General features: G+C 35.9%; 1 protein-coding gene across 2 annotated transcripts in view; it reads right to left on the minus strand.

Moving 5' to 3' along the window:
* Window positions 1–426: 426 nt before the first annotated feature.
* LOC136851981 (uncharacterized) overlaps window positions 427–19,831 on the minus strand; it is a 109,533-nt gene continuing 90,128 nt past the window's right edge. Inside the window, exons 3-11 of one of the 2 annotated variants that reach the window (XR_010857023.1) lie at window positions 14,341–14,540; window positions 13,280–13,439; window positions 11,711–11,827; window positions 11,109–11,300; window positions 9,794–9,964; window positions 7,551–7,755; window positions 6,681–6,979; window positions 2,583–4,582; window positions 427–2,524 (exon numbers count right to left, since the gene is read on the minus strand). Coding sequence is in view for 1 of the 2 variants with exons in the window: in XM_067126378.1 (XP_066982479.1) it covers window positions 4,355–4,582; window positions 6,681–6,979; window positions 7,551–7,755; window positions 9,794–9,964; window positions 11,109–11,300; window positions 11,711–11,827; window positions 13,280–13,439; window positions 14,341–14,540 (1,572 nt within the window). In the remaining variant the exon portion in view is untranslated. Of the gene's footprint in view, window positions 2,525–2,582; window positions 4,583–6,680; window positions 6,980–7,550; window positions 7,756–9,793; window positions 9,965–11,108; window positions 11,301–11,710; window positions 11,828–13,279; window positions 13,440–14,340; window positions 14,541–19,831 lie in introns of those variants that run through there. The other variant, XM_067126378.1, reaches the window with a different exon arrangement.

Genomic DNA, 19,831 nt, shown 5'->3' on the forward strand with positions numbered 1-19,831 from the left:
GAAAGGTGTAACAGGAGGAAAACCTCTCTGTTGTGCTATGAAATAATTGTTTGGAGTGTGGATAGTAAGATGGAAGATAATATGAATGGAGGTACAGTAAAAGGAGTGAAAGGGGTTGCAGCTAGGGGCCGAAGGCATGCCGCAAAGAACCTTTATTAATGCCTACAGTGCACCCCATGAGGTGCACTGATAGCACTAACACCCTATGGGATTTCATACCATTCATACTTCATAACTTAATTATCATTACTGACTTAGGAACCAAAAAGCAGAGAAAAAAATCAAATAAAACGGCTGAATACTGAAGGTTATTTAGATTCAAACTGGGGAAAGGTATCCGGCAGTTTACGAATACCTCCGCTACACACAAGAACGTTCTTCAGCATTCACATTTTACCAGCTGCAAGATGGAATGAAACAAAGATATTATAAAATCTGTTTTATTAAGTTACATTTACAATTAAATAAATTTATAAATAGAAAATAAATAAGAGAACTCTAAAAACAAGATTCATTGTGGAATTGTCTACAGAATTTAACAGATGACTTAAAGAAAAGGGAGAAAAGGACCCTGAAGCTTTCGTGGAAATTTTCGTGTTGTTTAACAGTCAGGTTTGTTTACTGCATAAAGTGAAAAAAAAAAAATTACAGTTTGTATTTACAGTTTCAAATGTACTATGCTTATTCCTCCTTTTCGTCAGACTCAACTGAATTCTTGGTATAGCCAAATCTACATATATGTAAGTTCCTAGTGCATTTAGAATATGGGAGATGAATCACTTTATCCGTTATATATTTCAGAGAAACTCCTTAGCATTTTACTTTAATCAAATTATATTTAGCTTCTGTAACAGCATGTCTCATAAAGGAATGCTTATGTGGTATGTTTTCTTTAATTTTTATAACACATTTGTTCTTGAATAGGTGCCATGACTCAAATTTCAAATAAGCACAACTTTTTGGAGTTCTTGAATCACCTCAGGTATCTTTTACTTACAGAATTTGAGATGACGCAGTTAACTGTTCAAGATTTTTGAAAAATGTTCATTATATTACTATTATTAACAACACATTTATCATTTTATTAATATAGATGTACTGTAAACATGATCAGACTGAATTATCATACTTATCTTTTATAAAATGAGATTAGGTATTTTATAACTTAAAAAAGCAACAAATATATTAGATCTATTCCAAGTTACTTACAGCTATGCTCAGACCTGCTGAGGCAGTTAAATCTATGTATATTACCCAACATAACAAAACAGTGTAACCCTATCGAGTCACCACATACAACATGCCCAATCCATTTTCATCTTCTCAGTATCTATTCAATGTGCTTGTACTGTCAGTAATTTTCCGTTTTATCTTTTATCAGAATGCGAGAATAAAAACTACTCCATATATCCTACAACAGGTTCTTCTTACATTAAAATTGGCTTCATTCCCGTAACTTCTTTCAAAAGACGACAAATAAACAGGTCGAGATAACTAATTGCAGAGTAATTACAGGCAGTCCCTGGGTTATGACCGGCTCACCTTACGATGTTTCGAGTTTACGACGCTCTTCAAATATACTGTAACAAGGCATGTTCTGGGTTACGATACTGATCTGATGAAAAAAATATGGCTCTAAAACGGCAGAATGGTAAAATTTTGGAGGGTTTTTTATGAAAAACTCAATAAAATTAAGTTTACATCGTTTTCAATACTGTACACTCAAGGGATTTAAAGTAAGGTTTTCTTACAATTTTCGACAATATTTCGGGTTACGATGCAGCATCGGAACGGAACCCCCACCGTAAACCGGGGACTATCTGTATATTCATAAGTAAAGCAAGGGATGAATATATATCACTGCAACTTTTGCATATAAAAGCTGCTCATGCTAGCCTTCACTTTCTTACTGCATGGATTAATGTTTCCACTTAAATCGGAGTTTGTAATTTGTAACATTACACACATACAAGCATTCAAGTTAACAAACAGGCAAGAGATTGCTAGTTCATTAACACAACATTAACACTAAACTGCAATAAAGTAAATGTCTCTCTTAAATAATACTGCTTTAGATGGCATTTGTGGTATATACAATTTCATTTATAGCTTTGAACATAATTATAGATCAATACTAGCATATCCCAAGAATTTTCTGTTTAATCTGGTAACCCAAAAGTTCACAGAAGGGACTTTATTCACAAAACCAGCAAAGAAGAGACTGATTTTTGCACTGATTTCCACAGTTCCAAAAGAAAAATAAACAAGCGGTGTGTTATAGAAATTTATCTGTTTAGGAATGATTAAATACTGAAAACTGAAAAATTACCAAGAATTACGAAACGAAATCTAATCCTGATCATTAGCAGATTCAAAATATATTTTCTTTCCCTAACAGAACTTCGATTAAAGTCTCAATCACCTTAAAATCTATGAACTTCAATTTCTCATTCATAGAACTGGGTCCCCTGCATGTGTCTGACACAGTGATCTCCAATGAAATGGAAAAAATATTTGTTAAAACCTCTGCATGTGTCTGACACAGTGATCTCCAATGAAATGGAAAAAATATTTGTTAAAACCTGTGTGTTTAAAGAAAGCTTAAAAACTGCAACATGTAAGTTAGGTAAAATGGCTCAAAGTTAATCCAGGAAGAGGGCGAATTATTTCACTGTACCAGATTACATTCAAATTACCTTGTACTATACACAGAAGGAATAAAATGCTAGATGTTTTAATATGATATTGAATGATATCTTATAGTCAGCTAATGGTGTGGCTTTCATAGAAGAATATTACTTTGATTTGTCAATAACTTAGTAAAAATTAGATCCACTTTAAATCTCGGTTTGACTAAACCATAGATTGTTTCCTCATTACTGTTCAATAGAGATGTTTTCATCACAGACTGATTGCTTGTGACATGCTGTAAAAAAAATAAATGAAGCTCCCAAAATAAGTAGTGGAACAAATTTATACGTATTTAAAAAAAGGAATCCCCGAAGTTGTCCGTAAAAGCTGAGACTAATTTGGGCCAGAAACTTCAGTGCTGAATGTAAAAAAATTCAGTTTTCAATTAAAAAATTGGAAAATGGAATCAAGTATAATAAAACTACCACATCTGCTGACTGATCCAAATTATTCTTCAGGTTCACGTCCTCCATTAAATTTCTGCAATAATACCTTAAAATTGTTCAAATACTTGTTGGTCAAAACTGCTTTTAGCTCTGGTGATATGTACGCATTTAGAAAATCTTACAACACATAAGTAGTGCAATATATGCAAATAAGCACATATATCATTACAAATTTTGCTTTTCTGAAACCCAGATTACAGAGACATAACCTGAGAGGTGGAAGATCTTAAAAAGGACTGAGTACCCAGAACTATAAATTCATCATAAATTGCATGTACAATCATTTTTCATGTGCATTACTTTTACATCACTGCCTTCTCCCTGAATGTGAAGATAATCGTACATGATAACCATGGAATTATTACTGACTTTCTGGACATAAATGTTAACACCAAGTGATCCAATTCGTACTAACGCTGACCTGCAGAATTAGTCCTATGTACTATACAGTTGTAATCATTTATGTGACAAGCATGCAAGAATTCCAAGGTTACAGGTCTGCTGTCGTTTTGTCAATGTCCCACTGTAAGAACTGAGAGAAGTGATAAAAATGTATCAGTGTGATAATACAAGATTGACATAAATATTTCCATTGAAAATGTAATTTCATTTTGGGATACTGTATATAATTCTGTCTTTTCAAATATGATATGCTGTTCAAAGTGAAATTCAAAGTGTTTTGAATTCATGCCAATTTTGGTCTAAAATATACATACACACACAAATACTCACATATTCACGTGCATATAATGGTTATACATGTTTACACATATATGAAAATGTGTAGATGTGTAAACACTAAAAAGAAAAAGCTATTCTATGGAAGACTAAAACATTTTTTACTAAAAATGGTTATGGCATTTTACCATGGTACATAGCAATATATATTGCTATCACATCCTTACATTATTCTTTGAATATTCTGGCTATAATATAGCGATAAGTTCTCAACATTTCATATACAGCACAGTATTCCTTAATTACCCTTCGGGGCAGTTACTGATATGAAACAGAATTAGTAAGCACAGGTTCGGTAGATTTAATCGTGAGTGAATTTTTCTTTTGCTAAAATAGATAATAGCAACCCACACTACATATCTACAAATATTAACTGTTAGAAAGTACTTATTGCCACTGATGTGGGTTGTTCTATACATGTTTTCTTGCTTGAATACTTCTCGCAACTACACCTGTGTCCTTAAAATACTTTACCCTGATTACTCCTCCTGCAACATTCTCATCATTCTTTGTTTTTCCTCCGGGCTAAACCTAGAAACTACCGAATTCACACCTCTCTCTGTAAGTGTCCAGGCCTTGTTAACCACATAATTTTTTAAACAGAAGTAAGGTGACAGAACTTCTTCCACAATGGTATCATCCACACGTCCTAAAGAGCTTAGTCTAGTAACCTCACGAATTGAAGCTACTCCACTCTCCCCTGGTGCCTGCGTGCAAAATGGAATGATTAGTAAGAGTTCAATATTGTAATAATGATTACATACTTCAGTACATATACACAAAAGCAAAAGGAATTAAATAACACAATAAAGTTTTAGTATTCCAAAAAATATAAACAATCAATACAAAGTGTTCCCAATTTGGTTATTCACTGCCATTATTTTTCCGTATAACTGATCAATACGAAATAGAATTTAGCATAATCTGTTTGCATTTGAAAATACTGTAAAAGCACGATAACGTACACAAAGGATGCCTTTAAAATAATACTTTTCCTTATGAATATGTATAAAAACAAATATCTATTTCTATGTATAATTTTATATATAAAAAATTAGTGTATATCAAATCTGAAGCCACTGGTTGCCATTATTCAGAGCCCAGATCACATACCCCCCTCCAGTTGGAGGAAGAAACTGCAAGCAAAAATGAACAATACAGCCCACCCCCAAAATGCTAGACACACTGTGACCCTCAGAACACAAAAGTTCCCAACGAAGCCCAAGTAACACACATATTCCTGAGGTCCCAAGTTACACGAGCCATGGACAGCAACTAGTAGCTGGCATCCACTACATGCCTTCACATTTGATATCATATCTACATTACTTGTGCACACATTTATCACGAAATGTATTATTACATATGCACCCTTTTTATACATTAAACATATCACTTTTTTGTACATAGTATGCAAGTTATACGTAAATCTTCATCCCAATAAAGGTCCACCCTTTAATCCCTTGACCAATCACTGCTCAGGTATCAAAAACACTACTGTGCTTTTCCATCTGTACAATAAAACAAAATGGTCATAAATCCAAACTGTAAACTAGTGGATAGTTCTACTCAAAGATGCCACAGAAATGACAAACACTATGATACAAAGAATCCAGCAAAATACTCCCTGGAAAGTGCTAAGGGAAGATTTGTGATGAAGAACTGGAAGACAAGAGGACCTGTAAAGTACTGGTACTCAGTTTTATTGGACTGGCTGATGCAGAATACCAGTCATGTCAGATTGCATTTCTCATCGCAGAGAAGATTCAGAAGGTTAAATTAAAAACAAAAAAACTGGAAACCAAAGAAGTCTGATCTATAAAATGGTTGTCAGTTAGGTTAAAAAAATTGCAGAATTATGGACTGCACTGCAGTTGAAATCAGTGCAGGACAATTTGAAAAATGGCATGGCCCATAGAAGTGGATCCTTTCATCTTTAACATCTGCATAAAGGGACAGTGGCTTAAAACACAGGAAAGCTATTAGAAATAGACACCAGATCACTCAGAACAATAGATATCCAGTGAAACAGAAGGAATTGGAAAGAAATGGTTCTAAAAACCCTGACTGGAATAATGAACTTTATTTCAGCAATCACAAAAACAGAATGGAGAAAGCACAATGTCAGAGAGCTGAGAACACCGTAAGGATGGCAAAACCCTGAGCAGTAAAGGAAACCCAGAGAACGTTTACAGTAACAATCATATGAATAGCAGAACCCGCTAGAGCTGCCCGAAGGATGGTGGAATCACCCACGGAGCAGGGAAATACCAGAGAGCAGCTAGTAAAACAACCAGTGAAATGGTGGAAATCCATAAGACAGTCAGAAAAATAGTGGTACACTAGTAAAAGAGCCAGCAGAATGGAGGAAACAAATAACATAACCATGAGAAAAGTGGAGAACTACTGAGAATGGGCCCTCCTGACAGGGAACTCAACTGAAAGTACTTGGAGAAACATTTTAGAAGCTTGGGAAATAAAGTGTCTGGAGGAGAAGAGTTGGGCCACTATCATTAAGAGGCATTTGAGTTCTGTATCATTGATCAATAGCCAATCAATCAAATTTTTAGTTCAGTGAACTCAAGAGTTTACCTCCTTTTGAATACTTTGACTGTTATTCCTTGTAAAAATTAGCTGATTCAGTGTATTCCTAGTTAGATAATATAAAAACATAAAAAAGACACCTGTTTGTAGAAAATCAATTTGTAAACTGTATGGCTTTAAAATATAAATACACAGCATGCAGGTGTAAAAAACTGAATAAAAAAAGAATATACTGTATACCAGTATCATTTACTATCTTACTTTGCCTACAATACTGATGAAAACAGGACGAATGAATTCAAGAACCATTTCCACAAAACTCTTTGGATCAGTTTTCTCTAAGACTTGAGGTTTAGGAGTCTTTTTAACAGGTGGTTTTGGCCTGGGACGGCTTTGGTTTTGTGGCTGCCCACTTCCAAAGAGTAGACCAAGAACAGTAGAAATTGGGTCAGATGAAGGTGGCGACGAAGCTACGGCAGGACGGGGAGGAGGCCTCTTCGTTACAGGAGGTCTTGTAGGTGCTGGAGTAGTTCTGTCTGGTTGAGGAGGACGGCTAACTTCTGTTGATTGACGGCATTAAGTTGATACAAAGGGATACATTTTCAAGAATGCTAAAAAACATTTCTTAAGAAGAAATTAAGTACAAAAAAGTGTACTAATATGGAGTTTATTGAACTATGGCATTAATATTTATGATAACTGTCATCCTTTTATAAACAGGTTTAACAATTTTCAAACGGTTATCTGCTAAATATCTTGAGGTACAAGAGAGGATTTATCTAAAAGTCATCAAAAGGATTAAATCATCACACAACACAATTAATAGGTTTTTCAATGTTTATACTAGGGAAAGAACTTATAGGAAATAGTTCAATTAAATGACAGATTCTCAAAAAATTCAAAATACTCTAATGAAACATCCTAACTTCGTGTTTACTGGTCACAGAAGGATTTCCACCAATTATTGCTGATAATTGCTCTTGCTACATATTTCCTTTATCATTGCATGCCAAACTTTCATTTCCTCATAGAGTCCTACTCTTCCTTTCACAAGGCATTTCCAAAGTCAACCTATTCAAGTTGTGAACAGATATTTGCTCAGTAAATGAATGAAAATTAAGAACACTTTACCTGGAGAAGTTAAGTAATATTTAACAAGCTGAAGAAACAGTGATGTAATTGGTGAGGAACCTGAATAATCAGGAGACTGAGGCTGTGGCTGTGGCTGCGGACGTGGAGTTGTCCTCGGTGCTGGCGTTGTATATCTTAAATCTGGCCACTGAGCGGGACCTTCAGAATGAATATCATTTGGGCTAGGAGGACCAGCTGTTTGGACCTGTCAACAAGATGTAATTTTGTTTTGTTACTTTGCTGCACTAAAATGATTTGAAAACCCAGCAAATTTTTGTGCAGGTGCTGCAATAAAGTTTTAATTTATCAATAGGAGTATATAAATGCTGCATTTTATAATGAGTGGACAAAGTTAAAAAGAACTGAATCCCTAATATGTGGATACACTTTCTTGTGGAGCTTGCATGATAGATGCGTGAACACCTTAAAAAAGATTAAAAATATATAGCTAAAAATGTCATGGTTTTATGGCATGTGACAAAAAATGCTACACAGAACCACATTAGCTGAGGATTGTTTATGTCCACAAAATAATGTGAGAAGTGGTAGCTTTGCAGTGTGTTGTGTGGCCAGTGGAAGGAAGGAGTTTCGTCATCAGTTCTGCAACCCAAGCGTCAAAACAAAACCTACAGGAGACAGTGAAGTACACTGTAAAACAAGTATTTAATCTAGAGAAGAGAACAGGACAAGGTAGTTTATTGGAAGAAGTATCTCACACTCTGATTTAATCCTGTTAAGATGGGAAGCAAAAGAGACTAAAACATGAGAGCAATATTCAAAGTAGTAACAGAAAGAACTACAGTATGATATTTTCAATACTATGATTAGGAAGAGTTAATGGAAACATAATCTGAATTTTCTAAATCCAGGATTTTGTATTTTTAACCATGTATTTTTTCCAAAGAAAGTCTGAGGTAATATGAGTAATTAAGTGGTTGACAGAATAGTAGAAATGGAAACTACCTCAGAGGCATTCAAATTTACTTTCTCCATTCACATCCAATTTCAAGAGTTAAGAGAATGGCAAAAAATAATGTACGGCAGTTTTTTTTATCAGGAAAGTCATGAACAGAAGGAATGGACTCATGACATTCAGTTCGATAAGAGAAAAATAAGGACAGAACAGAATCTGATGCGCATAAGTGAAAATATAGAAGTAATGCCATTAACAGTAGATATACAAAGCTGTCAAATAGAAGTGAGAGAAAGCAAAGATCCATTCTAGCTATCCTTGAAAGTAATGGTCAACTAAATTCAAGTAAAATGTCTTCGAGATTAAAGATAGGAGCAGGAACTGATGATTATGCAATTTAAAGGTGAGCACTTGAACCCACTGGTTTGGCTAATGGAGAATCTTTCTTACAGTGTCTCCCAGCTTCAACATCTATATGTGATTACAGTATCATGAAAAAAAGGCAAGTATGGAACACAGCCTTTTCATTACAGCTGAAGAGAAGCTCTCAGTCTTTCAGGTAGCAAAAAATAACCCACAACACAACTCAACCACTTCTTACTTTCACTGTATGGAGATAAGCAATCCCTAGCCTGCTCCTGGGGGAGTGTTGTCAGTGCACCTCACGCAGTGCACTGTAGGCATTACTTAAGGTTCACTGCAACGTTCCTTCAGTCCTTAGCTGCAACCTCTTTCATTCCTTTTACTGTACCTCCATTCATATTCTCTTCTTCCATCTTGCTGTCCAACCTCTCTTAACATTTGTTTCATAGTGCAACTGCGAGGTTTTCCCCCGTTACACCTTTCAAACCTTTCTACTCCCAATTTCCGTTTCAGCGCTGAATGACCTCTTAGGTCCCAGCGCTTGCCCTTTGGCCTAAATTTTATATTCCATTCCAATAACCTTCTCTTTGGTATTACAAACCACCTTTTCCTTCCCTTTTCTCTTTTAGTCTTGGGAAACGTAAAGGTTTTAGGTGATTGGCACGTAAAAAGAAAGCTTACACTGAATACTTTCATGTATACAAGGTTCAGAGAATTTTTTGAAATAATCCATAACTCACAATCATATATACATCTTAAATAGTAATTATGCTTATTCAATAATAGTATTAAAGAAATGGTCCACCATACAACTAAAAATATGGTGTATTAATCAATATCTCATGAGAACGCTACTTCTTTAACCACAATCTTTCTTTTCTAAAGTAAGTCGTCGTTAGGCCAAAGGAAGACAGTCTTTTCATGTCTTCATATAAGTATTCATTCACAAATGTTTATATTCATTCACCTGTGAGAGTAATGGGCCTAAGGTTTGGCCAATGAAGGAAGTGATGGCTGAAGTTGGGTCATCTGAAGTGTAGACCTTTAGCACAAAGGGCATCACCTGTCTGAGGATGTCTGCATACTGCCTGGTGCTTGGAGATCCTTCCAGCATTCCTATAATCCCTCCTACAAGGCTCTGAAAGTAATAACAAATAAAAATTGCTGCAATCCTTAAGACTTGATAGAGGAATGACTAACAGTAACTATAAGCAAAAAAATTTTGATTACAAAACTGAAAAGAGGAGGGTTCCAGGAATATAAAACTGTTTCCCCTCATATAATGTTATTAATCTCAAGAACAATGTCTTGAACACAATGAAAATTAATGAAACAAAAATTCCTTATGAATTATGTCAAGTACTTTACTCAGGAAGTTCCATTTAGATGTAGAATTTAAAATTTTCGCACATTCACATAAAAATACAAGTCAACAGCTTGTCTGAAATATGAGAGAAATCATTCTTAATATCTGTAAGTTTTTCTTAACTTACAACCTGTCAGAAAATTAAAAAATTAAAAATCTTATATGATTCAACAGAAATACACTAGTCCCCAAATATCCTATGGTTCAATATCCAATGATTTGGTCTCCCTATGGTCTCCAGTGGCCAAAACAATAAACTGAAAATTCTAGAAGTAGAAAGCACATTAAGTTTCCATCCACTTGAGATGATGGGAGTAAATGATGAATACAGTCATGCCCACACAATACCCTATACCATAAAGCACTGCTTTTTGCTTTATCAATGTTTTTGTGTCTTAAGAGGGGCAAGAAGACTAATTTTTATTGTCCTTCAGTCTCATTAAGAATAGGCTACAACACCACAATACCTCTGATGAGAGAAAGAAAGGGAACATACTGAATGATAAAGTAAAATGTTCTTTATTAGTCCTGTATTCATAACATGAGCTTCAGTACATAGAGCATATGTAAGCAAATAACAAAAATCACATTACATATGGAGTCTACATCTGGTTTGCTGCTACCTGGAATAGTACCTACATTGGACGAGAGAGGGACTACTGTACTGTACTTCCAGTCTACTAAGCACCCAAATATCAGTTTGAACATGAGATACAAATGAATCACTGTATAAGAGAGTAACTCAGCTTACATAAACAAACTCTGCCATAGATTTTACACTAATGCCAGTCCTAGGTCTGAGAAAGAGGTGAAAGATAAGCATGAGGTTAACGAACTTGCAACAAAACTTAGCAGAATGGTGCAAGCGCAGAGATTCTCAATAAGCCCCCGAAGGTCAACACAGAAAGTATTTTACCTGAATAGGGTCATTATGGCCATGGGCATTGGTGGCTTTTCCCTTAGATTCTCCAGTGGTGACCTCTTCAGCCTGGGTTACGGTGTCTCTGCGATTTCTTAGTAAGTTGGAAAGGACGCCATCTTGTTTAAAAACTGAATATGTGGTGAATTCCATATAACACTGGCCCATTGAGATTTCGTCGTTGTATGTCTGAAAATGGATGATGACATTAGGATATTTCTTATGGAGTTCTTGAATATATATAAATCTTTTATAAAGCCCTAAAGTTATAACTTGTAAAGAAGATGACACCATTTGACCTGGATATAGAAAACTTTTAACATCAACTCCAGACTAAACAATATACTATACCATAATGAGAGTACAAACCATTATAAACATGAAATTCGTGAAAATGGCAGCAAAATTATATCTCTAAAATATCAGCAAGGACATCAGTTTCAACAACGCTTCAAAAAAAAAAAAAAAATTCTGAAGTAAAATTTATAAGAAATTTACCAATACAAAAATTTGCATGCAAACTTTTGCAAAATAACTGGTATGTCACACAGGCTTTCGTGATCATTTTTGAGTCTGATATTGGACCAGACACGATATACCTTCATGGCAGACTGAATTCTTCCAGGGAGGGAGAAGATGTCGATGTTCTGGACCATCTCTCCTATGCTGTTGTAGCCGAAGAAGGAGAGGATAAACGTCACCCACGACTGGCCACTCTGCAATGTCAGACGTTTGACATGATTCATGATGATAAGTTGTCAAGAAATAACTGAAAACTAAAATGTTACTCTACTGCCCAGAATGTAGTGACGTTAGAAATATTTATAGATTTGCTCAGCAGCCATAGCAAGAAAATATAGAGGGATTGATGGCTAATATCCTTCTGTTTGCAGATCTGTCGAAAGAAGAAACTGAAAATAGGAATTGATAAAAGATTTATGATACTACAGAGACAATAAACTTAAACAAACACAAAGGAGGAATAGAACGAGCAAGGGAAGGTTATAATCTTTACCGACATCTCCAAAAAGTTAAAAAAAAAAACTCCCACGTGGGTAAACTAATAAATGTTCCTATTTACTTTCGTCCAGAACTGCTTGTATGTTCTCGAGATATACAGATTATAAAAATAAACGCACTAAAACTCGAATATAAACATGACATGCCTCCAGTTTTGTTGGGGAGGCAAGAGCTATGTAATGTTGACACCATTTTGTCTCCTAGAAAAGGAGAAATAAATCTAGATTCTTGTCTATAAGGTAACATCAATAAAAAAAAATACTTGAAACCCATCAACTACATTTTTGTATTTCAACAGAGATCTTTCACATTCACAATTGATCCCTGATCCACTTTATCTGTCGAAAGCAACCACATTCGCTGAACAGCAGCAACAGTATGCAGTAAATGTGCCTCTCAGTCCCAGAGGTCTTTATTCCTCACAGCGTTGGACTGTAGAACAGCCTCCCAGAGGATGTCGTGCAGTTGGAACTTCAGAGGTTCAAGCGAAGGTGCAATGCATTACTACCCTAATACTATTCTCATTGCATTTTAATACATTTTTATCAGTTTGTTAATTTATTAATTTTTTTTCTTTTTTAAATAAGTGGGATCTCTTCTTTCTGCATTTCCCTTTACCTTTTCTTACTTCTCCCTAATGGAAGCTTGAATTTCAAGTCAGTGGCCCCTTTGGTGGGCTTGTTCCGTATGAATAGGTTTCATCTTCTGATTAATAATAATAATAATAATAATAATAATAATAATAATAATAATAATAATAATAATAATAATAATAATAATAATAATAATATCCTCTGCATGAAAACTCAGAGAAAACAGTCGACAATAAGACATCATAACCTGCTTCCAACTTCTTCTTCCATTCAGTTCAAGAAGGGAAGAAGCCAATACTCCCCTAAAATGGAATACTGCAGTATCTGCAAAAATACAACACTGAGAAAAATGGTAGATGCTGCAGTTTTCCCTTGCCTTACCACTGATTTTACAGATACCGCAAATGGGACCCCCTAAACAAAGCACTGAGGAATCATTCTGAAACTGCAGTAACTGGTGTATTAGTGTTTCACGAGCCCAATATGTGGCATATCTCGGTTTCGAATATATTACAGATGCTGCAGTTTTCCGTTTTATGGTAGAATATTCCTTACCTCGTCGGATCCGGGGGCGCTCGATCCTTCAATCTCGTTATTCTCGATGTCATCAGGATCATTCTCGATGTCAATTTTCCTCTCCAATACTTTCTGGCCGCCGGCTGCTCTGCCTTCCTCCTGGCTCTGTGCTAGTGAGTTACCTGATAGACTTCCGCACCTGGGGATAATTTTGGGAGATTTTAGACGTGATTACTGGAATATGATTCGCTTTTTCATGACGGTGGTTTGGATGCAGACATTACGTGAGTAAAAGAAATGGTTAAGATTATTCATCAGTAGCAAATGTATTTGACAAGAATGAAATATAATGAAATATATAAATAATTTTGGGAGATTTTAGACGTGATTACTGGAATACATATGCTTTGCTTTTTCATGACGATGGTTTGGATGCAGCCACTACGTGGGTAAAAGCAATGGTTAAGATTATTTATTAATAGCAAATGTATTTGACAAGTACGAAATATAATTAAATATATAAAAAATTAATTACAACGTTTATCTGAATTTATATACCACAATGGTGACTAAACAGATTACTGTTAACGCCAAAGTTCAAAATCTATTCAAAACACAATTCAGAAGTGCTATAACATCAAAATAACATATTTAAAAACTTTCTTATTGAGAAGTAAATATTTAAAGCCCATGCATACTGAATATATATTAAATATGATTTGTATAGAGCATAAAAAATCAATAATCATTCTTTTTCCTGTCATACATGAAAACCAAAATCACCTTCCACTGATTTTTCCTGCTACTTAACAAACCTCTCCACAACAGGAAAAACATCCGTTTCCTGCTACTTGACCAACTTCTCTACAACAGGAAAAACATCTGTTTCATGCTAAACAGGAAAAACATCCGTTTCCTGCTACTTAACCAACCCCTCCACAACAGGAAAAACATCCGTTTCCTGCTGCTTAACCAACCTCTCCACAACAGGAAAAACATCCGTTTCCTGCTACTCAACCAACCTCTCCACAACAGGAAAAACATCCGTTTCCTGCTGCTTAACCAACCCCTCCACAACAGGAAAAACATCCATTTCTCACCAGACAGGTTTCTTCGAAGTGGGATGACAGCAGACGCTGGAGGACACTTTGGGCGTGGAGGGCTGCCACTCCTGGCTCCCGCAGGCCGAGTAGAAGGACGACGTGTGGGCGGGAAGGGCGTTGCAAGGTAGGTCCTGCTTTGGGCGGTATGTCTCTAGGATGCTGGGCTCCTTCGCGAAGGCGTCGTCCAAGGCCACCACCTGACGGAGAGGAAGGACTTACATTTAATCACTTGAAGCTCTTGAATCAGGATTTTTTGTTATATAATTAAACTAGTAAAAATGCATCAAAGTCTCTTCAGAGCAATCGAGTTTTCTGTACAGCGTATAATCAAGGCCACTGAAAACAGATCTGCTTTTCGGTGGTCTCGGCATAATGCCGTATGAGCCGCGGCCCATGAAACTTTAATCACGGCCCAGTAGTGGCCTATCTTATACCGTTGCCAGAAGCACGATAATGACTAACTTTAACCTTGAATAAAATAAAAACTGCTGAGGTTAGAGAGCTGCAATTTTGTATGTTTGATAATTGGAGGGTAGATGATCAACTTACCAATTTGCAGCCCTCTAGTCTCAGTAGCTTTTAGGATCTGAGGGCGGACAGAAAAAGTGCGGACATAAAAGTGCGGACAGAATAAAGTGTGGATGGACAGACAAAGCCGTCACAATAGTTTTCTTTTACAGAAAAGTAAAAATGTATGTCTGTATGTTCATAAGTTCTCTTGTTCTAACTTCGACATTATTGGGTTCAATTTCGTTTTTCCCGTTCTTTCTTCTCTCAGCCAATCTCTGCTCACTGCTGTCTCATCCATTTCACCCATGACCTACTTCTACTTTTGCCTGACCCTTGACCTCTTATAGCAATTACTAAAAAGCAAAAGGAGTTTTGTGCTACTGTCAATGGGGACTCCTACACCATCCATATCGTATTAATCCAATTTTTCTCTTTGTCAAAACAGGAATCTTTCCCTTTCCTCCAATCTAATACCTTGCTCTCTTTTCTGCTTGCTGTGAGAATGGCGGCGAACAGAAACCGGATATCTACTTTGCTAAACTGACGGATATTGGATTTTCGAAGCAGAAATTATCTGTAGCTTCGCCTTGTTTCATCTTGGAGTATAATCTTAACTCTGCTGAAACTGAATTACTTCCTTGAATTGAATACAGAATTTAGGCCAAAGGCCAAGCATTGGGATCTATGAGTCATTCAGCGCTGAAATGGAAATTGACAGTAAAAGGTTTGAAAGGTGTAACAGGAGGAAAACCTCAAAGCAGTTGCACTATGAGACAGATATTAGGAAAGGGTGGAAAGTAAACTGGAAGAAAGACAATATCAAAGGAGGTACAGTAAAAGAAACGAAAGGGGTTGCAGCTAGGGGCCTAAGGAAGGCACGCTGCAAAGAACCTTAAGTAATGCCTACAGTGCACCACATGAGGTGGACTAACGGCACTACCCATTGGGGAAACTTGCATTGCAACAGAGTGTAAATTTATCTTGTCTTTATTTCGGCTGTTGCTGAAGTTAAACAGTTTATGCTTTTTCGCTTGCTTTATTTTTTATCTATTTGTTAATTTATTATTATTTTTTTTTATTAAGTGAGTGGGATCTCTTCTTTCTGTATTTCCCTTTACCTCATCTTACTTCTTCCTAATGAACACCTTGACATTCTTTGGAAGCTTCTTGAATTTCAAGTCAGTGGCCCCTTTGGTGGGCTTGTTCCATATGAATAGGTTTCATTTTCTGAATAATAATAATAATAATAATAATAATAATAATAATAATAATAATAATAATAATAATAATAATAATAACAATCTTTGGAAGCTTGAATTTCAAGTCAATGGCCCCTTTGGTGGGCTTGTTCCATATGAATAGGTTTCATCTTCTGAATAATAATAATAATAATAATAATAATAATAATAATAATAATAATAATAATAATAATAATAATAATAATAATAAATGCCATTCAGCTTGAAAAATTTCCAAACCTCAATCTCTCTCTCTCTCTCTCTCTCTCTCTCTCTCTCTCTCTCTCTCCAAAAAAGAAATGAACCTTAAATACGCACAAGCCAGATGCTTCGACAAAACGTTCCGAGAGCTGGAAAGAGTATGACTTGTCAGAAAAAGTTATTCAAGAAGACCAAGAACTATAACAGATGTATAAAAGGGGTCCTGTTCACGGACCCAGCGAGGCCCTTCAAGAAGCCTAAAAACCTAGCTGTGAAATGAAGGAGAAGAACGAAACTCGATAAAGAATTCTAATAACAGAATGACCAATTTGTGTATCAACTGACAAAATGGATATGTAACATTGTAAGTGAACTGTACTTGACGTCTACTCCATCGATTACAACTCAACATTACTTTTATCACTGTTGCAAAAAGAAATGAATTATTATTAAATTATTATTATTATTATTATTAGATGCTTATTATTATTACGTTCCGAGAGCTGGAATAGAGTAAATATACTTGTCAAAAAAGTTATTCAAGAAGACCAAGAACGTTAACAGATGTATAAAAGGGGTCCTGTAATATATTTACTATATAATTGGGTTTTAGCGAGGCCCTTTTTCAAGAAATTGTGAATCTAAAGCTTATTATTATGAATTATTCAAGGTGAAGAACGAGAACAAGACCATAGGGGTCAGGAAGAAGACCAAAGATTATTAATAACATTAACCAATTTGTATTATATTATTTTATTATTATTCAGTAGCTGAAACCTATTCATGGAAATGGGGGCCATATTGAAATTGTAAAGATTAACGGTTATTATGATGTCTACTGCCATTATTCATTAAACAACAAACAAGCCCACCAACCATTGACTTTTAATCAAGTTGCAAAGATTATTATTATTATTATTATTATTATTATTATTATTATTATTATTATTATTATTATTATTATTCAGTAGGTGAAACCTATTCATAATGAACAAGCCCACCATAGGGGTCACTGACTTGAAATTCAAGCTTCCAAAGATTATTATTATTATTATTATTATTATTATTATTATTATTATTATTATTATTATTATTATTCAGTATTATTCTGAAACCTACTCATATAGAACAAGCCCACCACAGGGCCACTGACCTCAAATTCAACTTCAAAGATTAAGCTTATTATTAAAGATTATTATTATTATTATTATTATTATTATTATTATTATTATTATTATTATTATTATTATTCAGTAGCTGAAACCTATTCATATGGAACAAGCCCACTAAAGGGGCCACTGACTTGAAATTCAAGCTTCCAAAGAATATTATGGTGTTCATTAGGAAGAACACAACGTAAAGGGAAATAAATAAAGAAAAGACCCAACTTATTAAAAAAAGAAAAAAATAAATTAACAAATTAACAAATGATAAAAATGCATTAAAATGCAATGAGAACAGTATTAGGGTAGTAATGCATTGCACCTTCGCTTGAACGTCTGAAGTTCCAATTGCGCGACATCTCTGGGAGGCTGTTCCACAGGTCCCAGGGAATGAAGGACCTCTGGAACTGAGAATTTCGACAGCGGGGCACATTTGCTGCATATTGGCGCTGCTGTTCAGTGAATCTGGTTGCTCTGGGCAGGTAAAGGGGATCGGGGATCAATTGTATGCTATTAATATTAAATCTGCTATTAGTGAATATAGTTCTTGACGCCCATGTTCTACTAACAGACACTCGCGCAGCCGTCTCGCTGGCCTCTGAATCTTTCGAAGTGGATATTTGTATTTTGGGGTGTTTGTTTACACTTGCGTTTTCCTCTGCACTTTCATTCACTTTTATTCATATTTAATTGCAACAGTTATCGACATTCATAACTTTCCGTTTACCAGGTGATATAGACGGTGACAAATGTGGAATACAAACCTTCACACAAGTGAATTGCTAATATCAAACCAAAGCACAAATGACAGCTCTAATCACCGTCTCTTTTCCTGAATCAGTCAGAATATGTAAACAGATGTGTAAGACGCAGTTCCAGTATTTGCTGCAAAACTCAGACAATGTATCGATGGCAGCTCTTGAAAAGCCAGTGGGTCTATTAAGACAGCGAGGCTCTTTCTAATTCCCAGATTTGCTGAGTCATCACAAGTTTCCACAAGTAGCGAGACACGCTAGCTGCTGAGGTTTCCGAAGGGGTTATAAATGGTTACCAGAACGAGAGAGAGAGAGAGAGAGAGAGAGAGAGAGAGAGAGAGAGAGAGAGAGAGAGAGAGAGAGAGAAATTAATGGGAATGTGGGTCCGAGCAGCCCAGTCGGTCTTTCTAGCGATACGCACCTGCTGTTCAGCTGATTTGTTAAAAGTAGAAGCCTAATCAACAATTCCAGGGACTTATGCCAAGCCAGCGAAGACAAAACGTGAAGATGAACGCTTTTTTCAAACGTACAAAGCGTTAGAGTATTATCACAAAAGCCATTTGTTATATATCACAAACATCTGTTCCCATCGGTCCTCTGAAATCCGTTCATCTGTAACGCATCGTCTTCTAAGCTCTCTCTCTCTCTCTCTCTCTCTCTCTCTCTCTCTCCGCAATCCGCATTAAGGCTCATTCACATTATAACATCACGTCACCGACACATCACGTCACGTTAAAGTTCTTGAGTATTTATTACATGTAATCAAATGGACTTGTTCCTACCATCACGTTACGTCACCTTCAAGCACCCGGCAGCCACCGTCACATCACGACACGTCTTCTTGGAAAGAATATTTTGACGTGACGTGACGGTGCTTAATGCAAGTTTGTGACGCTAAATCTGTGAGGCGCCATGCTACTGTGAATACAAGGCACGGCTGATGGGACGGTGATGTGACGTGATGTGTCGGTGAAGTGATGGATAGTGTGAATACAAGGCACGGCTGATGGGACCGTGACGTGACGTGTCGGTGACGTGATGGACAGTGTGAACATAAGGCACGTCCTTCGCTCTGGGTGCACGCAGCGTGATTGTCAATGGTATTTGGCGCAACACTGATTCATAAATAGTTTTGAAACTTGAATTGTACCGAAAAATCATGATTCAAAAACATTCTTAGAACGAAAAACGCTTTACAGAAAGTACAGCACTGAAAAACTACCAATGAAATAATGATAGGTTATGTTAATTAGTCCAATAACTAAATTAGTGTGTTTATAAGCAATGCATTTTCTGTCAGACAGACCGGAATAAAATGTACAAAACCTGAAATTGAAACGTTGGTGATCATCTATCGTAATCAGTTGGCACGTACGGACCATCAACAAATCCGCCTGAGCGGTTCTCAAACTGGGGGTAATTACCCCCGTGGGGGTAATAAAGCCGTTCCTGGGGGGTAACGAGGCGCTTTCTAAAAATAATAGTTTTTTGGAGTAAAATTCAATAAATTTATAAATAATGATAATGATTAAATTTATACCATGTTTCCCATCAATAATGCAGGAATAATGATTTGATTATAAAAGAAACAATAATAATTTGATTAAAAGGAACAATGCTT

The sequence above is a fragment of the Macrobrachium rosenbergii genome, chromosome 24 (assembly GCF_040412425.1).
Source record: "Macrobrachium rosenbergii isolate ZJJX-2024 chromosome 24, ASM4041242v1, whole genome shotgun sequence".
In the NCBI taxonomy this organism is placed as follows: domain Eukaryota; kingdom Metazoa; phylum Arthropoda; class Malacostraca; order Decapoda; family Palaemonidae; genus Macrobrachium; species Macrobrachium rosenbergii.